Below are 16,870 nucleotides of genomic sequence, written 5' to 3'. Positions count from 1 at the left end.
TCCAGTATTCTTGCCTGGAAAATTCCAAGGACAGAGAAGCCTGATGGGCTACAGTCCATGGGGTCGCAAAGAGTCAGAAACGACTTAGCAACTGAGCACGCATACATCTTAAAGACTGGCTGCAGTGAAGATTCTGAAACCATATCAGTAAACGTTTTTTACTCCGTTATATTAAAGTTCACTTTAATAGATTTTAAACATTGCACTTTAAATGGATCTTATACTCATGTGTTTTTTTTTGTAACATTATTCATTGATTGTTTGAAAAATGTTAGTTCACTGATGCAGATCTTGCAGATGTTGACATGTATTGCATTTTATAAAACATAAAAATATAATCACATTTAATACCGCCATTGACCTCATCAGCACAGCCTTTTAGTGTTGGGAAACTGTTAAAGTTCACAGTGGCAGATACAAGCTTTCCAAAATTTTAATATTTATTCCAGCTTTATCACTGGCAACAGATAGTTGTTGGTTACTTCCCTCAAAATGAGAGTTTTGCTTTGTTCGGTTTTGAGAAAATGTCATCCAGCTTCCTAAGTCTGACTGATTAGTCTGTGAGTTGTTCTTTCAAGTACAAGGGCTAATTCAGGGGAAAGGGGATGGTTGAGTGAGCCTTGAGCTCTAACTGCTGGCCCAGCGCTTCTCCTTAGGACCCTACTTGACTCTATAGCCGCATATGGGATTCCTATTTCATGCTGCCCATTCTGTCACACAGAATACTAGAAAAGGTCAGGATGCAATGAAACTGCTGTTGTTGCTTCACAAAGACATTAAAAAAAACTGGATTTCCTTTTTTAACCGTGAGTGCGTGATGGTGACGACTGCAGCCTTCTCCCACGGTTTCGTGACAGCGCCTTGACTTATGCCAAGGTACCAACAGTTTCACCCACCACTGCTTCTGCACCATAAGTGCAAATGTCAACTCGGGCAAGAAGGCAGATAATACTTTACCAGTATTAAGAAAAAAGCTTTTACCTCTTGGACCTTCTGACAGGATCTTGGAGACCCCCATGGGTCTATTGACTAGTCTTGAAATGCTGGTATAGTGTAATGAGATGTTAGTCTTTTTTTTTTTGAAAAAGGTTTTAGGCACAAATAGCTGCACAATTATTCTATGTTATGGGGGATGGCATTAAATGGAGTATGTATGCATTTTAAAAAATAAATACTATAGTGTAAAAATTCTTTATTTTTGTATAATTTTTTAAATTATAAAAGTAGCATATCTTAGCTGTAAAAATTCAAACATTGCAGAAATGTTTAAGAATTGACTCAAACCCACCTCCACCCACTGAATTCTCTGCTTTTACTGTGCATTGTTCCAGCCCTTTCTTGAGCCACAAACAAAGCCTGCATGTGTATGTATTTTTTTTTAAATAATGCCATAAATACTCTTCTGTAACTTATTTTTAAACCATAACAATTTAATATGGGTATCTTACCACATCTATTACATTATCCTTAGTGATCATTTGGTATTTCACAGCATGTATAATTTATTTAACTGTTTCTCCATTATTGGATATTTATGTTTCTTATTTTTTATATTAACTATGTAGCAGACATCTTTGGACATATAACCTATAAATTTGTGTTGAAATTTTTATCGTCTGGGTTGCCCAAAGTGAAATTTTTTGGTTGTACACGTTTAGCATCACATAAAATAGCATCATGTAAAAGTTTATGGGTTTGTAGAGTCAGCTCAGATTTGAATTCTTGACTTGTCATTTATTTGTTCTGTGACTTTGGGAATGTTATTGATGTCCTGAGCTTGGGCTTGATTATCTTGTAAAGTGGAAATAACCTTCTCAGTGTGTTGAGAAGTACTCAATTAAGTGAAATGACACATCTCTAAACTGTGTAGCACAGTGCCTGGCAAGTAGGAAATGAAAATGCTTGGTTAGTGGCAGTTAGTAATAAGAATTGCTAAGCTCCAGTTTGAGTCAGGAAGCAAGAGTCCTAACCAGGGTTATCAGTGGAGGTGTGACCTGGGACCCATCAAACTGCTAGCTCTCCAGGCCTGCTTGCTTTTGCAAAATGAGGAATTAGGTGGTTAGGTGATCTCTTCTTTTCCAGCTCTGTGTCTTCATCGTTCTTTAACTTGGCTTTCAAGTATTGAGAATATCGGCAATAAGGTAAGCTGGAGAAAGCATATGACTGGTGTTAACATATTTATAAAGCTTTTCCTAAAATAGTTAATTGACTTACCTTGCCCTCTCCCCCTATCAATTTAATAAGACTTTTTGGTGATACCTATTCTAGGAAATAAAACCATCTTCATCTGTTGTAGAAAGATTATAAAAAGTGGTTTCAAATATAAAGAATTATATTTTAAAATTAGCTTCTGTTCACTTTAGCTCAGGCTATGTACATACATCTTTATTTTCTTAAATCCTTTGTAGCATAGATAGGTATTGTATGTGCCAGGAGAGGGTTAGTTGCGAACAGACTTATGAAAAAACATTTTACCATAATCACTGTATCCTGGTCCTTTAACTTGATTTTTAGGACCTTTCTCTGCTTTTATCACATAATGACTGCTCTTGGTCTAAGCCAGGCATTTGTGGTTATTTAGTTGCTGAGTTGTGTCCAATTCTTTGTGACCTCATGGACTGTGGCCCACCAGGCTTCACTGTCCATGGGATTCCCCAGGCAAGAATACTGGAGTGGTTTGTCATTTCCTTCTCCAGGGGTCTTCCTGACTCAGGGATTGAACCCACATCTCTTGTGTTGTCGTGTGAATTCTCTGTCACTGAGCCACCAGTGTCTAAAATGTATCTGGACTGGGTTACATGATGTATATAGACATTTTTGTAGTGCTGCTATTGATTAAAAGTGAAAAGCCTGTGAGAGTTTTAGTCAAGGAGGTAGTGATGAAAGCTTTGGAGGGGTGTGGTTGGACACGTCTTAACTTTGACTTATGTCATTGATAGTGTTTCCCAGCTGTTCTTTGTGAATTTTCATGAAAGAGGATGTTTGTATACAAAACCAGGTGGTCTCCCAAATGGACAGTTGGTCACATTGACAGAACTTCCAAAATAATTCTAAGATTTTGTAAACTCACTGCCTACTGTGTTTTCTTGGTATGATTTGTTTACAGATTAAATTGTTTTCTGAAACTAAAACACACTAGTAGAGAAGATTCTTAAGGTTTGTCCTCCAAAATAGTTTTAGAAACAAACATGATTCGTTTTCATAAAAATACTTTCTGAAAATGTGACTTTGAATTCTTGCTAATTTGTGATTTTATTGTCCTCAGAGCAAAGCATGTTTCAATTGCCCTTTGATATCTCCAGTTTCCATGTTAACATTTGCACTTCTTTGGACAAATAAATTGTACTCTTCCCTCCTCCCTTCCTAGTTACTTTAGATTCACGTGGTTCTCATTAGTAAGAAAGTGTAACGTTGTGAGCCACGGGGAACTGGACCATTGAGGCCTCTTAGAGCCCTTTAATTCCATAATGTCCTTGATCTGACGAAGCCGCTCAGCAAATCTCTTCACAATTTCCACGACCAAGCCATCTGCCTGTATTGAAATAAATCAAATCTGCTTACTCCGTCAGTGTCTAACGAGTTTTCTATAAACTGATGATGTTGACCATGAGCACGGAAATAATTTGCAATCTTGAGCACTTCCTCTTGAATTCTCATCTAAGATTCTCTTGACAAAGTGGAAGTTGGCCTGCCAGCTTTGTCTTTGACTTGAGTCAGAGGGTAACGGATCTGTTCCCCCACTCCCCGTGGTGTAGTTACTCACTCAGGGGCAGTGAGTAAATTTCTTCTTCAGTTTTTCCACATCCAGGTTAAACTTCACAAAACCTGTACTTGCCCTTTTACTTTATATATACTTGCTAATATAGAAACATACACACAGTTATCTAATTTTACATGTTGCAGTTTGCGCACACACACACACACACACACACACACACACACACATTTATGTTTAGATCTCAGGCAGACTGATTTTGTATGTTGCCCAAGCTTCTGATATTGTCTGGACTTTGGACACTGTGGCAGCATCACACTGGGCAAGTGTATAATCCCATGGCCTGTGCCTAGGCAAAATAATAATAATTATTATTTTTTTCACATCTGAGAACCACCAAATCTAAACCGTTTCTTCTTAGTGTTCTTAATTTCTTGCTCTCCTTTCTTTTCTCACTACCTTCATTAATTTATATCCTTAAGTTTACATTATTCTGACACTTTTCTAGTGGTTCTTTATTTCGCCTTTCTTCTCTTTGATCCATCCTTTATTCTGTGCCAGGTTGCTTTCCTGTCAAACACTGTTTTCATTATATCCCTCCCTTCCTTCAATAGCAATAACAACTGCATACTCTGAAAATATTTAATATAGTCATTCAGCCTTTTCCTTTATGTGAGCTAAGTTTACAGTAGCTTCCCACTTTCTTCTAACATGTTCCTGCTGCCTTTCTAAAATTCGTACTTTGTTCAGTTTACTGAGGAATGACATACATAATCATTTTGGGGATTATATTTTGAAGTTGCTGTATTTATTAGAAAAGAGCATAGTGACCAGGACTAAAATTTGTTAAACCATAATATACACAAAATAGTGTAGTAACATTGAGTAGTACTTAGTGGATATTAGTTATGTCATACTTAGGTATCATATCATACTTAGGTATCATATTATACTTAGTGAATAAGTCATATCATACTTAGGTAACCATCATCTAGATCCAAAGGCAGTGCATTGCCCACATCCAATAGCCCCCAGAGACCCTCTCAATCATTCTGTCATTCCCTGCTCCCCCAAGGTAACCACCTTTTAAAAAATTTATTGAAAGTATAGCTGGTTTACAATGTTGTGTTAATTTCTGCCTACAGCAAAGTGATTGAGTTATACATGTATATTCTTTTTATTATTCTTTTCCATTATGGTTTATCACAGGATATTGACTGTACTTCCCTGTGCTATACAATAGGGCCTTATTATTTATCCATCCTATATTAGATAGTTTGCATCTGTGAATTCCAAACTCTTGATCCTTCCATCTCCATCTGTCCTCCCTGTTGGTAACCACAAATCTATTCTTTATGTCTGTGAGTCTGTTTATTTTTTATAGATATGTTCATTTGTGTCATATTTTAGATTTTACACATAAGTGATGTCATATGGTGTTTGTCTTTCTCTGACTTTGCTTAGTATGATAACCTCTGGATCCATCCATGTTGCTACAAATGGCATGATTTCATTCTTTTCTGTGACTAATACTCCATTGTATATACCTCATTTTCTTTACCTGTTTATCTGTTGATGGGCATTTAGGTTTTTTCATGTCTTGGCTATTGTGAATAGTGCTACTTTGAACATAGGGTTGCGTGTATCTTCCCAAATTATAATTTTGTCTGGGAATATGCTCAGGAGTGGGATTGCTAGGTCATAGGGCAATTCTGTTTTTAGTTTTTTGAAGCATCTCCACACTGTTTTCCATAATGGTTGCACCAGTTTACATTCTCACCAACAGTGTAGGACGGTTTCCTTTTTTCCATACCTTCTCCAGCATTTATTATTTGTAGACTTTATAATGATGGCTGTTCTGATTGGTGTGAGGTGATACCTCATTGTAGAGTTGATTTGCATTTCTCTAATAATTAGCAATGATGAGCATCTTTTCATGTGTCTATTGGCCATCAGTATAGCTTCTTTGGAAAAATGTCTATTGAGGTCTTCTGCCCATTTTTTGATTGAATTGTTTGTTTTTATTTGTTACCAGGTTGTATGGGCTGTTTGTATATTTTGGAAATTAAGCACTTGTTAGGCACATCATTTGCAGGTGTTTTCTCCCAGTTTGTAGGTTGTCTTGTTGTTGTTGTTAGTGGTTTCCTTTGTTGTACAGAAGCTTATAAATTTGATTAGGTCCCACTTGTTTAGTTTTGCTTTTATTTCTATTACTTTTGGAGACTGACAAAGGTAACCACTTTTTGACTTCTAATACCAGAAATTAGTCTGTTTTTAAATTTATATAAGTAGAATAATTCTTATTCAGTATATATTCCTTTGTGTCTGGCTTTGAAAATTCACCACTGATTATGTGATTTATCCACACTGCCACATGTAGCTGTAATTTCTTCACCTCTGTTACAGTATAGCACTTTAGTTTGTGAATATACCACTATATGGATTTATCCATCCTACTGCTCATAGACATTTGGGTGGTTTCTAGTTTTGACAATGAACAGCACTGCTGTGAGCATTCTTGTATGTGTCTTTGGACACATAATCAGAGTTAGGAATACACCTAAGAAACAAATTGCACGTATTCAGCCTTAGTAGATACTGTCATTTTCCCAAAGTGACTGTGCTGATCTTTACACCCTCCTAGCAGTTTATCCATTTTCTCTACATCCTGGTGAATATCAAGTACTGTCAACTTGTTTTACTTTAGTCCTTCTGATGGGCAAATAAAGGTATCACACTGTGTGTGCCTAGTTTGCAGGTATTTTGTACTTGGTTGATTACTAATGAGATTGCTCACCTTTTCCCCTTCTTATAGGCCATTTAGGTATCTTCTTTTGTGAACTGTCTGTTCAAGTCTTTTGCCAGTTTAAAAAAAATAGCTTTATTGAGATATAATTAGCATACCATATTTTTCACTTGTTTAAAGTATACAGTGATTTTTGGTGTATTAAATTGGTAATTTTTAGGAATTGTGGTAAAATGTTACATAAAATTAGCCATTTAAAATTGCCGACATAGATTGTTGGATCATAGAAGAAGCAAGGGAATTCCAGAAAAACTTCTGCTTCATTGACTATGCTAAAGCGTTTGACTCTGGATCACAACAAACTGTGGAAAATTCTTAAAAGAGATGGGAATATCCAACCACCTTACCGTATCCTGAGAAACCTGTATGCAGGTCAAAAAGCAAAAGTTAAAACTGGTTCCAAATTGGGAAAGGAGTATGTTAAGGCTGTGTATTGTCACCCTGCTTATTTAACTTATATGCAGAGTACACCATGCAAAATGCTGGACTGGATGAAGCACAAACCGGAATCAAGATTACCAGGAGAAATATCAACAACCTCAGATATGCAGATGATACCACTCACATGGCAGAAAGTGAAGAGGAATTAAAGGGCATCTTGATGAAAGTGAAAGAGGAGAGTGAAAAGGCTGGCATAAAATTCAACATTCAAAAAGTGAAGATCATGGCCTCTGGTCCCATCACTTCATGGCAAATAAATGAGGAAACAGTGACAGACTTTATTTTCTTGGGCTCCAAAATTGCTGTCTATGGTGACTGCAGCATTAAATTAAGACACTTGCTCCTTGGAAGAAAAGCTATGACAAACCTAGATAGCATATGAAAAAGCAGAGACATCACTTTGCCAGCAAAGGTCCATACAGTCAAAGCTATGGTTTTTCCAGTAATCATGTCTGGATGTGAGAGTTGGACCACAAAGAAGTCTGAGCACTGAAGAATTGATGTTTTCAAATTCTTCTCCAGAATTGGTGCTGGAGAAGTCTCTTGAGAATCCCTTGGACAGCAAGGAGATCAAACCAGTCAATCCTAAAGGAAATCAACCCTGAATATTCATTGGAAGGACTGATGCTGAAGCTCCAATACTTTGGCCACATGATGCTAACTCACTGGAAAAGACCCTGATGCTGGGAAAGATTGAGGACAGGAGGAGAAGGGGACGACAGAGGCTGAGATGGTTGGTTGACATCACCAAGTCAATGGATATGAGTCTGAGCAGATTCTAGGAGATAGTGAAGGACTGGGAAGCCTGGCGTGCTGAAGTCCATGGGGTCGCAAAGAACAGGACACAACTGAGCGACTGAACCATAGCAAACCTTTTGCCATTCAGTGTGAAATTCAGTGGCATGAACACTTTCACAGTGTTGTACAACCATCATTACTGTCTGTTTCTGAAACATTTTTATCATCCCAAACAGAAATTCAATAAATATTAATAATAGCTGCCTGTTTCTGCTTCCTCCAGGCCCTGGTAACATCTGGTCTATTTAGATATCTTTGAATTTGCCTATCCTAGGTATCTCATATAGATGGAGTCATACAGTATTTGTCCTTTTGTGACTGACTGACTTCACTTAGCATGGTTTCAGGGTTCATCCATGTTGCAGCAGGTATCAGAACTTCATCCCTTTTTGTGACTGAATAATATTTCATTGTTATATATGTGCTACTTTTGTTTCTTTACCTTTTGACAAACCCTTGGGTTTTTGCCAGTTTTTTTTTTTTTTTTTTGAGTAAGGCAATCACTTTTTATTATATAATACCAAAGGCATGATCTATGAAAGAAATATTGATAAGCTGAAATTTTAATTCAAAATTTCTGCTCTATAAAAGACAATATTAAGAGAATGAGAAGAAAAAAACACAGACTAAGAGAAATACTTGTGAAAGACACTTCTGATAATGGACTATTGTCCAATATGTAATACAACTCTTAAAACTCAATAATAAAAAAAACAACTGCCTAATTCAAGATGGGCCCAAAACCTTAAAAGACATTTCACCAAAAAGACATTCAGATAGCAAATATACACATAAAAAGATGTTCCACATCATATGTCATTAGGGAAATGGAAATTAATACAGCAATAACATATCCACTACACACCTACCTGAATGGCCAAAATCCAAAACACTGAAACACCAAATGCTGATGGGGATGTAAAGCAACAGGAATTATCTGTCATTGCTATTGGGAATGCAAAATGACATAGCTACTTTGGAAGACAAGTTGTCTGTTTCTTACAAAACTAAGCATACTCTTATATGATGCAGGAATAGTGCTATTTGGGGCTTACTCAAAGGAGTTGAAAACTTAGGTAGACACAAAAACTTTCACACAAATGTTTTTGGCAGCCTTGTTTACAAACTCCAAACTGGAAATAACCAAGATGTCTTTCTTTAGGTGAACAGATAAATAAATGGTGGTACATGAAGACAATGGTATATTATTCAGTACTGAAGAAACATGAACTATCAAATCGTGAAAAGATATGGAGGAAACTTGAATGCATATTACTATGTGAAAGAAGTGAATCTGAAAAGGCTCAGTTCAGTTCAGTTCAGTCTCTCAGTTGTGTCCGACTCTTTGTGACCCCATGGACCGCAGCATGCCAGGCCTCCCTGTCCATCACCAACTCCCAAAGATTACTCAAACTCATGTCCATTGTGTCGGTGATGCCATCCAGCCATCCCATCACCATCCAACCATCCAAGCCAGGTTTTAAACTTTGAAAGTCTGTGTGTCTTTTTTCCCCTTGATTTGTTTAGGTTTTAAAAATACTTTTGCCAAAATACAGGCACTTTATTGGTTATATGAGTCACAAAATCTTTTACCTGTGACTTGCCTTTTCACCTTCATACTTTAGTATCTTTAAAGAACAGTTCTTAATTGTAATTTATTTGGTTTTGACACTTTTTTCTTTTTGACTAACACTTTTTGTGTCTTGGCTAAGATATCTCTGCCTGTAATCTTCTAAAAGCTGTACTGTTTATCTTTTATATTTTGACCTGTAGTCCCACTGAAATTGGTTTTTCATGTGTGTGATGAGAATTGGGAGTCAAGGACTAAAGCTTACTTTTTGTGGTAGTTTACTTTTGTACATTTATGTCTAGTCTTCTTGGTTAAATAAGTGCTTTGAGTTGGTCTTATATTTCATTTTACCTCCAGGAGCTAGTATATTGCCTTGCACCTGGTAAAAGATAAGTAAATGGTTATTAATAATGGTCAGGTTGTAAAGGCTCATTTCCCAAAAACACATAGGGACCCATACAGAACAGTATGAAATCTAACTTCTTAAATTGATGTTGTTGTTGTTTAGTTGCTAAATCATGTCTGATTCTTTTGTGATCCCATGTACTATAGCCTGCCCAGTTTCACTGTTGTGGGATTTCCCAGGCAAGAATCCTGGAGTGGGTTGCCATCTCCCTCTCCAGGGGATCTTCCTGACCCAGGGACCGAACCCACATCTCCTGCAGACAGGGAGGTTCTTTGCCACTGAGCCACCAAGGAAGCCCACTTCTTAAATAGCATTCATATGTAAGTTTCCAGCGTTAATTTCTTCTCGCTGTGTTTTGGAGACCTGTCTCCCGCTGCCTCCTCTGTCGCCACTGCTGTCTTGACCACCGTCATCCTTCTCCGTTAATACCATCCTCAGCATCTGGAACTGAAGCTGAGTTCTAAATCTCATGATCTTAATTTCCCCATTATGTGGTACTCTCCTTTTAAGGTAATAATTTTAGTTTTATAATAGTATTTTATATTGTTGAGTACCTTGCATCATAACAACGTCACCTTCCATTTGTTTTGTCCCAGGAATTTTAATCCGTGGTCCAAAAATCGTTTTCAGAGATGTCACAGAAATTTTTGTGTTGTGTTTGGTATTTTCAATGAGAATGTCTCAGCCTTTAAAAGTTTATTCTTTAATTTTCCAATAAACTGTTCATAAACCCATGCTATATACACCACTGTACTTAGGCATTGTGGGTCATATAGAGTATTTGATATGGTACCTGGCCTTAAAGAACCTAACACATGTGTTCAGTTCAGTCGCTCAGTTGTATCCGACTCTTTGCGACCCCATGGATTGCAGCACCCCAGGCCTCCCTGTCTATCACCAACTCCCAGAGTTTACTCAAACTCATGTCTATTGAGTTGGTGATGCCATCCAACCATCTCATCCTCTGTCGTCCCCTTCTCCTCCCGTCTTCAATCTTTCCCAGCATCTGGGTCTTTCCAGATGAGTCAGTTCTTCGCATCAGGTGACCAAAGCATTGGAGTGTCAGCTTTAGCATCAGTCTTTCCAGTGAATATTCAGGACTGATTTCCTTTATGATGGACTGGTAGCTATGGTTAGAATTGTAAGCACAGTTACAACTTGGAGATTTATGTGAATCAGAAAAGCAATAATTGTGGAACACGCCAGAATCAGGTGAAGAACTAAAGTGCAGATATGTAGTAAAGTGTCAGGTGGAAGAAGATAGAGGCGGGTAGTTAATGGCCGTGTGCACTGCCCATCTGGTCTTCATCCCAGTTGATGAGGCAGAACACCCTTGTGTTTTCTGTACTCAGCAGTTTTTAAAGAGAAAAACAAACTAGAAAAGGGTTTATTATGGTTCAGGCATCTGAGGATAGAAAGATGAAAAAGTATACAGTCTAGTCTTTAGGACTCCATGAGTTTAGTCTAAAAGACAACATTATTATTTAATTTGTTACATTAATGGTATGAATGCAGTCTTGTCTTCTGCTCAGTCCTCATTGTTGTTTTGGCAAACCAAGTCATTTTCTTAGGTGGTATGGTTCTTGTGGTCTGCCAGCTCTGCAGTAAGCCACTTTCAACATGCACTGGAGTGATGGCTTAGAGGCTTTGGCAGAAGGCAGGAGGCCTCTGGGGCAGTGCTCCTGGTCCCCAGGGGCCTGCATGAAGTATGAGAGAGACCTGGTAGTACTTGTGCATCCTGGTGAGGGGACCTTGGAGGTCCTAGGTTAGAATGAAGAGACCTGCATGTGCAGGAATTTCAGCATCAGAGACCAGTGGCCAGTACCCCTGTGTAAGGATGGGAACCAGCACACACGCAGCACTGGTCCCCATTCAGCACCACCACTGGAAAGAATACCCCGCAGAGCATCAGTCTTAACCTGCTACTCCTAGGCTAATAAACAGTGAGTTAAGATACTTTATAGGAGAGAGGCCAGTAAAGACCCAGAGGACTTTGTGTGGCTATGAGGGTCAGCTCTCTTCTCTGCCATGGGGTAGTTTGAGAACTCTCTCCTTCATGCAGTCAGACAGCATCTTGAAGAAAAGCAGGATGAGGGGAAGGAAATCTAAAAGACAGTGTTTATGTGAGCCATCTAAAAGAGACATTTGTAAGATTACTTAAAGAAGTTGTTCAGATTATTGGATCAGCCTTAGAGGAGTAGATTGGGCTGAATTTGGTTCTTCTCTTCATGCCCACTATCCATCCTGTTTTGGGGTGAGTTATTGGGAAGTGAGAAGTGGTAAGAAGATCATCTTAGTTTGAGAGAAAATGTACTTTTTTTTTTGCATATGCTTGTTTATTAACAAAGAAATGCAAATTTACTTATTGCTGTCCTCTTGATAACATTAGGTTTAGATGCGTGGCCAATCCCACAGAATCTAATGGCCTCCTCTGGCCAGATGCGCTGGTATTGAGATTTGTCCTAGTTTTTAACTTAAGCTGATGTACCAACATGGTAGCAAATGTGTAAGCAATTGCAGGAACCATACTACAGTGGTTTATTGAATCTCAATAAATGATCTTTTCTTTGAAGAAAAGCCTCTTTATTTGCTTGATCACTTGGAGTGCTTTTTAAAAATACTTGGATTTGGCAGGCTTTTTGGATACTGAGGTGCCCACAGTGAACTGAATGTGGTTAAACAGCTTGGAACGTTGGAGCTGAATAGGCTCTGGGCACATGTGCCAAGGGGTAGCAAGCCAAGCCGTCCTGTCTCCAGAGCCAGCCCTGCCAGGCTTCAGCTCTGCTGCTCCACCACTTCTGGATGCCTCTCTAAGTCAGCACGTTTCTCCTGCTTTTAGTGTCCAAGTTTCCAGTCTAGATGTCAAGTTTCCATTAAGGTTGTAGCTGCCATGATTGGGGACCCTGTGCCATGCGCCATTGCCCAGGCATTTTAGGTATGTTTACTTGGTAATCCTTAAGACAAGCCTGTGAAATAGATGGATATTAACCCTGTTTCCAAGCAAGAAAGTTGATTGTGTGGTTGGAGAGTGAATGAATTTCAGTACGTAGGAGAGTAAGTGCCTAGAAGAGTAAGTAAGATAATATGTAAAGTGCTTAGTACTGTGTCAGGCTCAGACAGTGATTGGATTACATTTTCTCTTTTAAACTGACTTTGTGGTGGTGAAGTCCCCATTCTGTGACTTCACTGGACAAGAAGTTGGGGAACCTCTATTTGAGCTGTGTGAGCAGGACTTAAAACACCGTTAGAACCTAAGCATGTGGAGATTGTGGTGCTCCAGCCTGTGAAAGTCAAAATGAAACCTAAACTGTGACGCAGGCATAAGCAAGTCCAGCACAGCTGTGTTTTTTCCTTCAAGAGGACTGCTTTAGTCTTTGCTCTCATGGATCAGATACCAACCTTAAAAACCCCTTTTTCTGCCTCCTTCCCTCTGTCTCTCTCCCCTCCTACCTTGCTGGTGCCTTATGGATTTGCTTGGTGTGCTGGGTGAATAGTACAGCATGAGCCGTAAGAGTTTAGAATTTTGTTTTTATGTATTTCACATAAGTTGGCATGATGGAAGATTTGTAAGTTCTCGAATTCAAAGGGGAATGATTAAAAAATTATTATTCCAAGAAGAAACTGTGCTTGGCCTGTGGGTTAGACACTGCAGCTGGTAGAAGTACACAACTCCACTCCTGCCTACATTGAGCTGACAGTTTCCAAGGAGGGGAGGGAGGAAACATTTTTTTGAATGCTTACTAGATACTTGCCCTTCAAATATACATGATAAAATTAGTTTTTACTACACTCTTGAATATTTCCATTTTATAAACAAGGAAAGGTTAAATAAGGCCACAGCTCTTATGTCTTTGGTATCCAAAACCTACTCTCTTCTCACTTCAGGAAAAGGAGAGCAAGAAAACACAGTCATTTCAGCTTGAAATCCCCTTTGCTCCTCTTCCTTCTGGGCCTGGAAAATAAGGCTTGTGCTTCTGGACCCAGGTTGGATGTCACCTCCCACGTGGTCTCCTAGAGTTGGCTTTTTCCCTCCCTAAATCCATAGCGTGTCGTTCAGACTTTAGCCCGTCCTGTTATCCTGTTCTCTGTAATCTGCACACTTACTTCTTTGTTTTACCCTCTTCCTTCCTTACCTTTAGGCACTGCACCTGGCACACAGCTAGTGCTTAATAGATATTTGCTTTATAAAAACGAAGTGATGATTGTACAGTTCAAGCTGTACAGACAACTGAACTTTCGAGAGACTTTATGGAGCAACTGGGAACTAGCAGTCTCCCTCAGCGTCTGAGAAGGATTTAGCTGAGCCCAGGGGAGGTGGGGCCCAGCGGATTGGGGAGGGTGGGAATGGGGTGGGGGGACAGCCTTGGAAGTGGTCCTATGTAGAGGAGCATTGATGGCTCCTGTCAGGAAGCAATGTGAGTTAAATTTGGATGCCACATTTATTATTTCAGCTCTTTGAAAACTGCCCCTAATGATATCTCTTTTCTTTTGTTTCCTCAAAATTAATTATCTTTTTGTAGCTATGGCAACTCATTTGAAACTCTATTATGCTTGTAATCTGTACCCATTGAACTATTTGCTTCAGCATTCTAAACATTTTCCTGCATAGTCAATAGTTCTATATTTACAGCGTTCTCTTCCTTCTGGTGAAAATTGGCTTTTCCCTTTAGATTTCTAAAGATGATTTAAAAAAGAATTAGGAATGACAGCCTGACTAATAAATTACCATAAATGACCATCATCTTTGTCACTAATGTTCATGCCATTATCTGCTCCTACTGACATATTTCTAGGTCGTCTTTACTTTGAGGAGCTTTGAACGCATGGCACACACCACCCTGGTTTCCCTGATTTCCCTGGTTCTCAGGGCCCCTATACCCTCACCCCTGGGAGTCACCTCCCACCCTCCCTCGCGGGCTGCAGCAGTGCAGCGGGACACCCTTCGTGCCTCCTTGCCTAGCTTTGGTCCAGCTGGTGACACTGTGTGTGTGTGTGTGTGTGCACACGCGCTTGTTCTCTTCCTGTGTACTGTTCATTCTGTTGCTAGCCTTCCCAGCTCAGCCTTTCTCTTGGTTTCAGACAACTTGTCTTTTAATGTTCTGCCTGCAGGACTTTTGCACCTGCAGCCTAGCTCTCGTGTGTAGACTAGATGGTCAGAGGGTTCCCTGTTTCCTTCTCTTTTTAGGTCAAGTTTGTTTAGCCTTCAAATCTTTTTCTTCATTGGAATGTGAGGCACAAACCAACTCCACCATTGAGTGGCTGACTTAGATGAAGAGATGGCCCTAATGCATGTGGTGCATAGACAGAGTCTGTAACACTGAGTCCCCTTGTCATCTTAAAATGCCTTTTCACTTATAATGCATTGGTAGGCTAAGAATAATGTATTAGTAACTAACAGGGAAAGAAATTATGTTAAGAACTTCAGTCTCCTTAAATCACAGTAAACGTGCTTTTAAAGCTTTTACAACCTTGTGATTGGTGTTTGCGCCCTCCCAATAGATCAGTTTCCTTAGTGAAGTTACACAGTGGTGGTGGTTACAGTCTGTGCTGGGTCTCTGTCTCTGAAACACTTGTAGTTGCGTTAGATAAGCCGAATCTTAACATAAGAATTTGAAGCTGACTCCCGTTAGTTGTATGGTTTTTATCTCTAATTAAGTGACTCCCTGTTGCTAAGAGCAGTAATAAAAATGTTAACAATTTCGTCTGAGACTGTCATTGCTATAGTGTTACTTATACCACAGTAGCTTATGCTGGGAAGATATTCAGGAAAGGTTAATGGACCCAGAAAATGGTTATTTCTCTGAGAAATAAGCTTAGGGGGCTTTATCAACAGTTATATCTGATGTTTATCATCAGTTGTAAACAGCGTCTTGGAGAATGCTTGTTTCTCTTGTCCTCTTACCTTGTTTTTTACTTTAGAAATGTAAAATCATTCTGTTTCAATTGTGTTTATTTTAAAAATGCTTTTAAGCTATTTTAGTATTTGCTGAATATTTACCTTCCAACATATGTGACTTATACTTTAATGGTAATAAAAAAGCATATAAATAAATATTGATTGATCTGCTCTGGAGTTTACTGTTGAACGTTTCATACTAGAAGGGGAGACTTCTTATGCTTTCAGGGGCTTTTTGAGAACATTTCTGCAGCCGTCATACAGTCCCAGAGTGGTAGATCCAGAAAGCATCATCAGCCCCTGGTTTCTTTTCTTTGCTCACCTCTTTCTTCCTTCCCCTCCTGCCTCTATTCTGGCACTATTCAGGTTGTATAATAAGGAACAATAAAGTGTAAGTGGCAGAGTTGAGACCAGAATCTGGGTTAATGCTCTTTCCAATAAAGGCCAAGCAATGTTTCAGTTACTTTTTCTGTCTTGTTCACACTAATTTTAGCTGCTGTAAAGTCAAACGTCATCTCTTCCTAGTGTCTGTCTCTATCACACCACCACCTCAACAAAATATTACACAAGAAAATTGTACATATACCATGAGTGTACACAGGTGCGAATAAATAGCACATGTGTTTGTGTGATTGTGGTAGGGTCATTTAAACACAATGCAGGTGTTGTGTGCACTGTATATAAACGTACATATATATGTGTCTGTATATATATTTTTATATATATATATATGTATATATTAGATTCCCTGCCCTTAGCTAGTATTATGCTTCTGTCATGTCTTCCTATTCTAGACTGGGTAAGAGGAAGCAGACAAGAAAATACGCAAATTTCATTTCAGAATCTGTAGCAGCTGGAGTGAACGTCAAACAGATGGGCTTTTCCACCCTGATTATCCTAACTTCCTAAATTTAGAAATACATGCTTTAAAAAAATGTAAATTACCCGAGGGGGTGGTGTAGCACATGCCAGGCAGTGCTAACGAGTGCAAATAGATGTCATCTGCTGACTTAGATGAATCTCATCTCTACTTCTGGGTCTCTGTTATTTCATTCCCTTTGGATTTGTTTTATGTCACTGCTTTCCTTTCTGAAAGTGTAGTGTCAAGACTCTTTTCACTATATATATATATATATAGGTGAATATTATTTTAAAATGGTGAAATTTATATAGTGTCTTAAACCAAAATAGTGTTTAATCTGTTTTATTGCTCAAAATTCTTTCTAACTGGTGGGAAG

The 16,870-nt window shown here is 38.7% G+C and overlaps 1 protein-coding gene across 3 annotated transcripts in view; it reads left to right on the top strand.

The window, feature by feature from the left end:
* The window catches only part of IGSF11 (immunoglobulin superfamily member 11), a 147,278-nt gene that overhangs the window by 12,012 nt on the left and 118,396 nt on the right, over positions 1 to 16,870 (top strand). Inside the window, exon 1 of one of the 3 annotated variants that reach the window (XM_043474969.1) lies at positions 12,580 to 12,671. The exons of the other annotated variants lie outside the window; for them this stretch is intronic. Within the exon in view, the coding sequence (XP_043330904.1) occupies positions 12,647 to 12,671 (25 nt within the window). The 5' untranslated portion in view covers positions 12,580 to 12,646. Of the gene's footprint in view, positions 1 to 12,579; positions 12,672 to 16,870 lie in introns of those variants that run through there. 3 annotated transcript variants of the gene reach the window in all.

The sequence above is a fragment of the Cervus canadensis genome, chromosome 7 (genome assembly GCF_019320065.1).
Source record: "Cervus canadensis isolate Bull #8, Minnesota chromosome 7, ASM1932006v1, whole genome shotgun sequence".
Taxonomy (NCBI): Eukaryota; Metazoa; Chordata; class Mammalia; order Artiodactyla; family Cervidae; genus Cervus; species Cervus canadensis.
The sequence above is the reverse complement of the archived record's forward strand: the minus strand, read 5'-3'. Positions and strand labels throughout refer to the sequence as shown.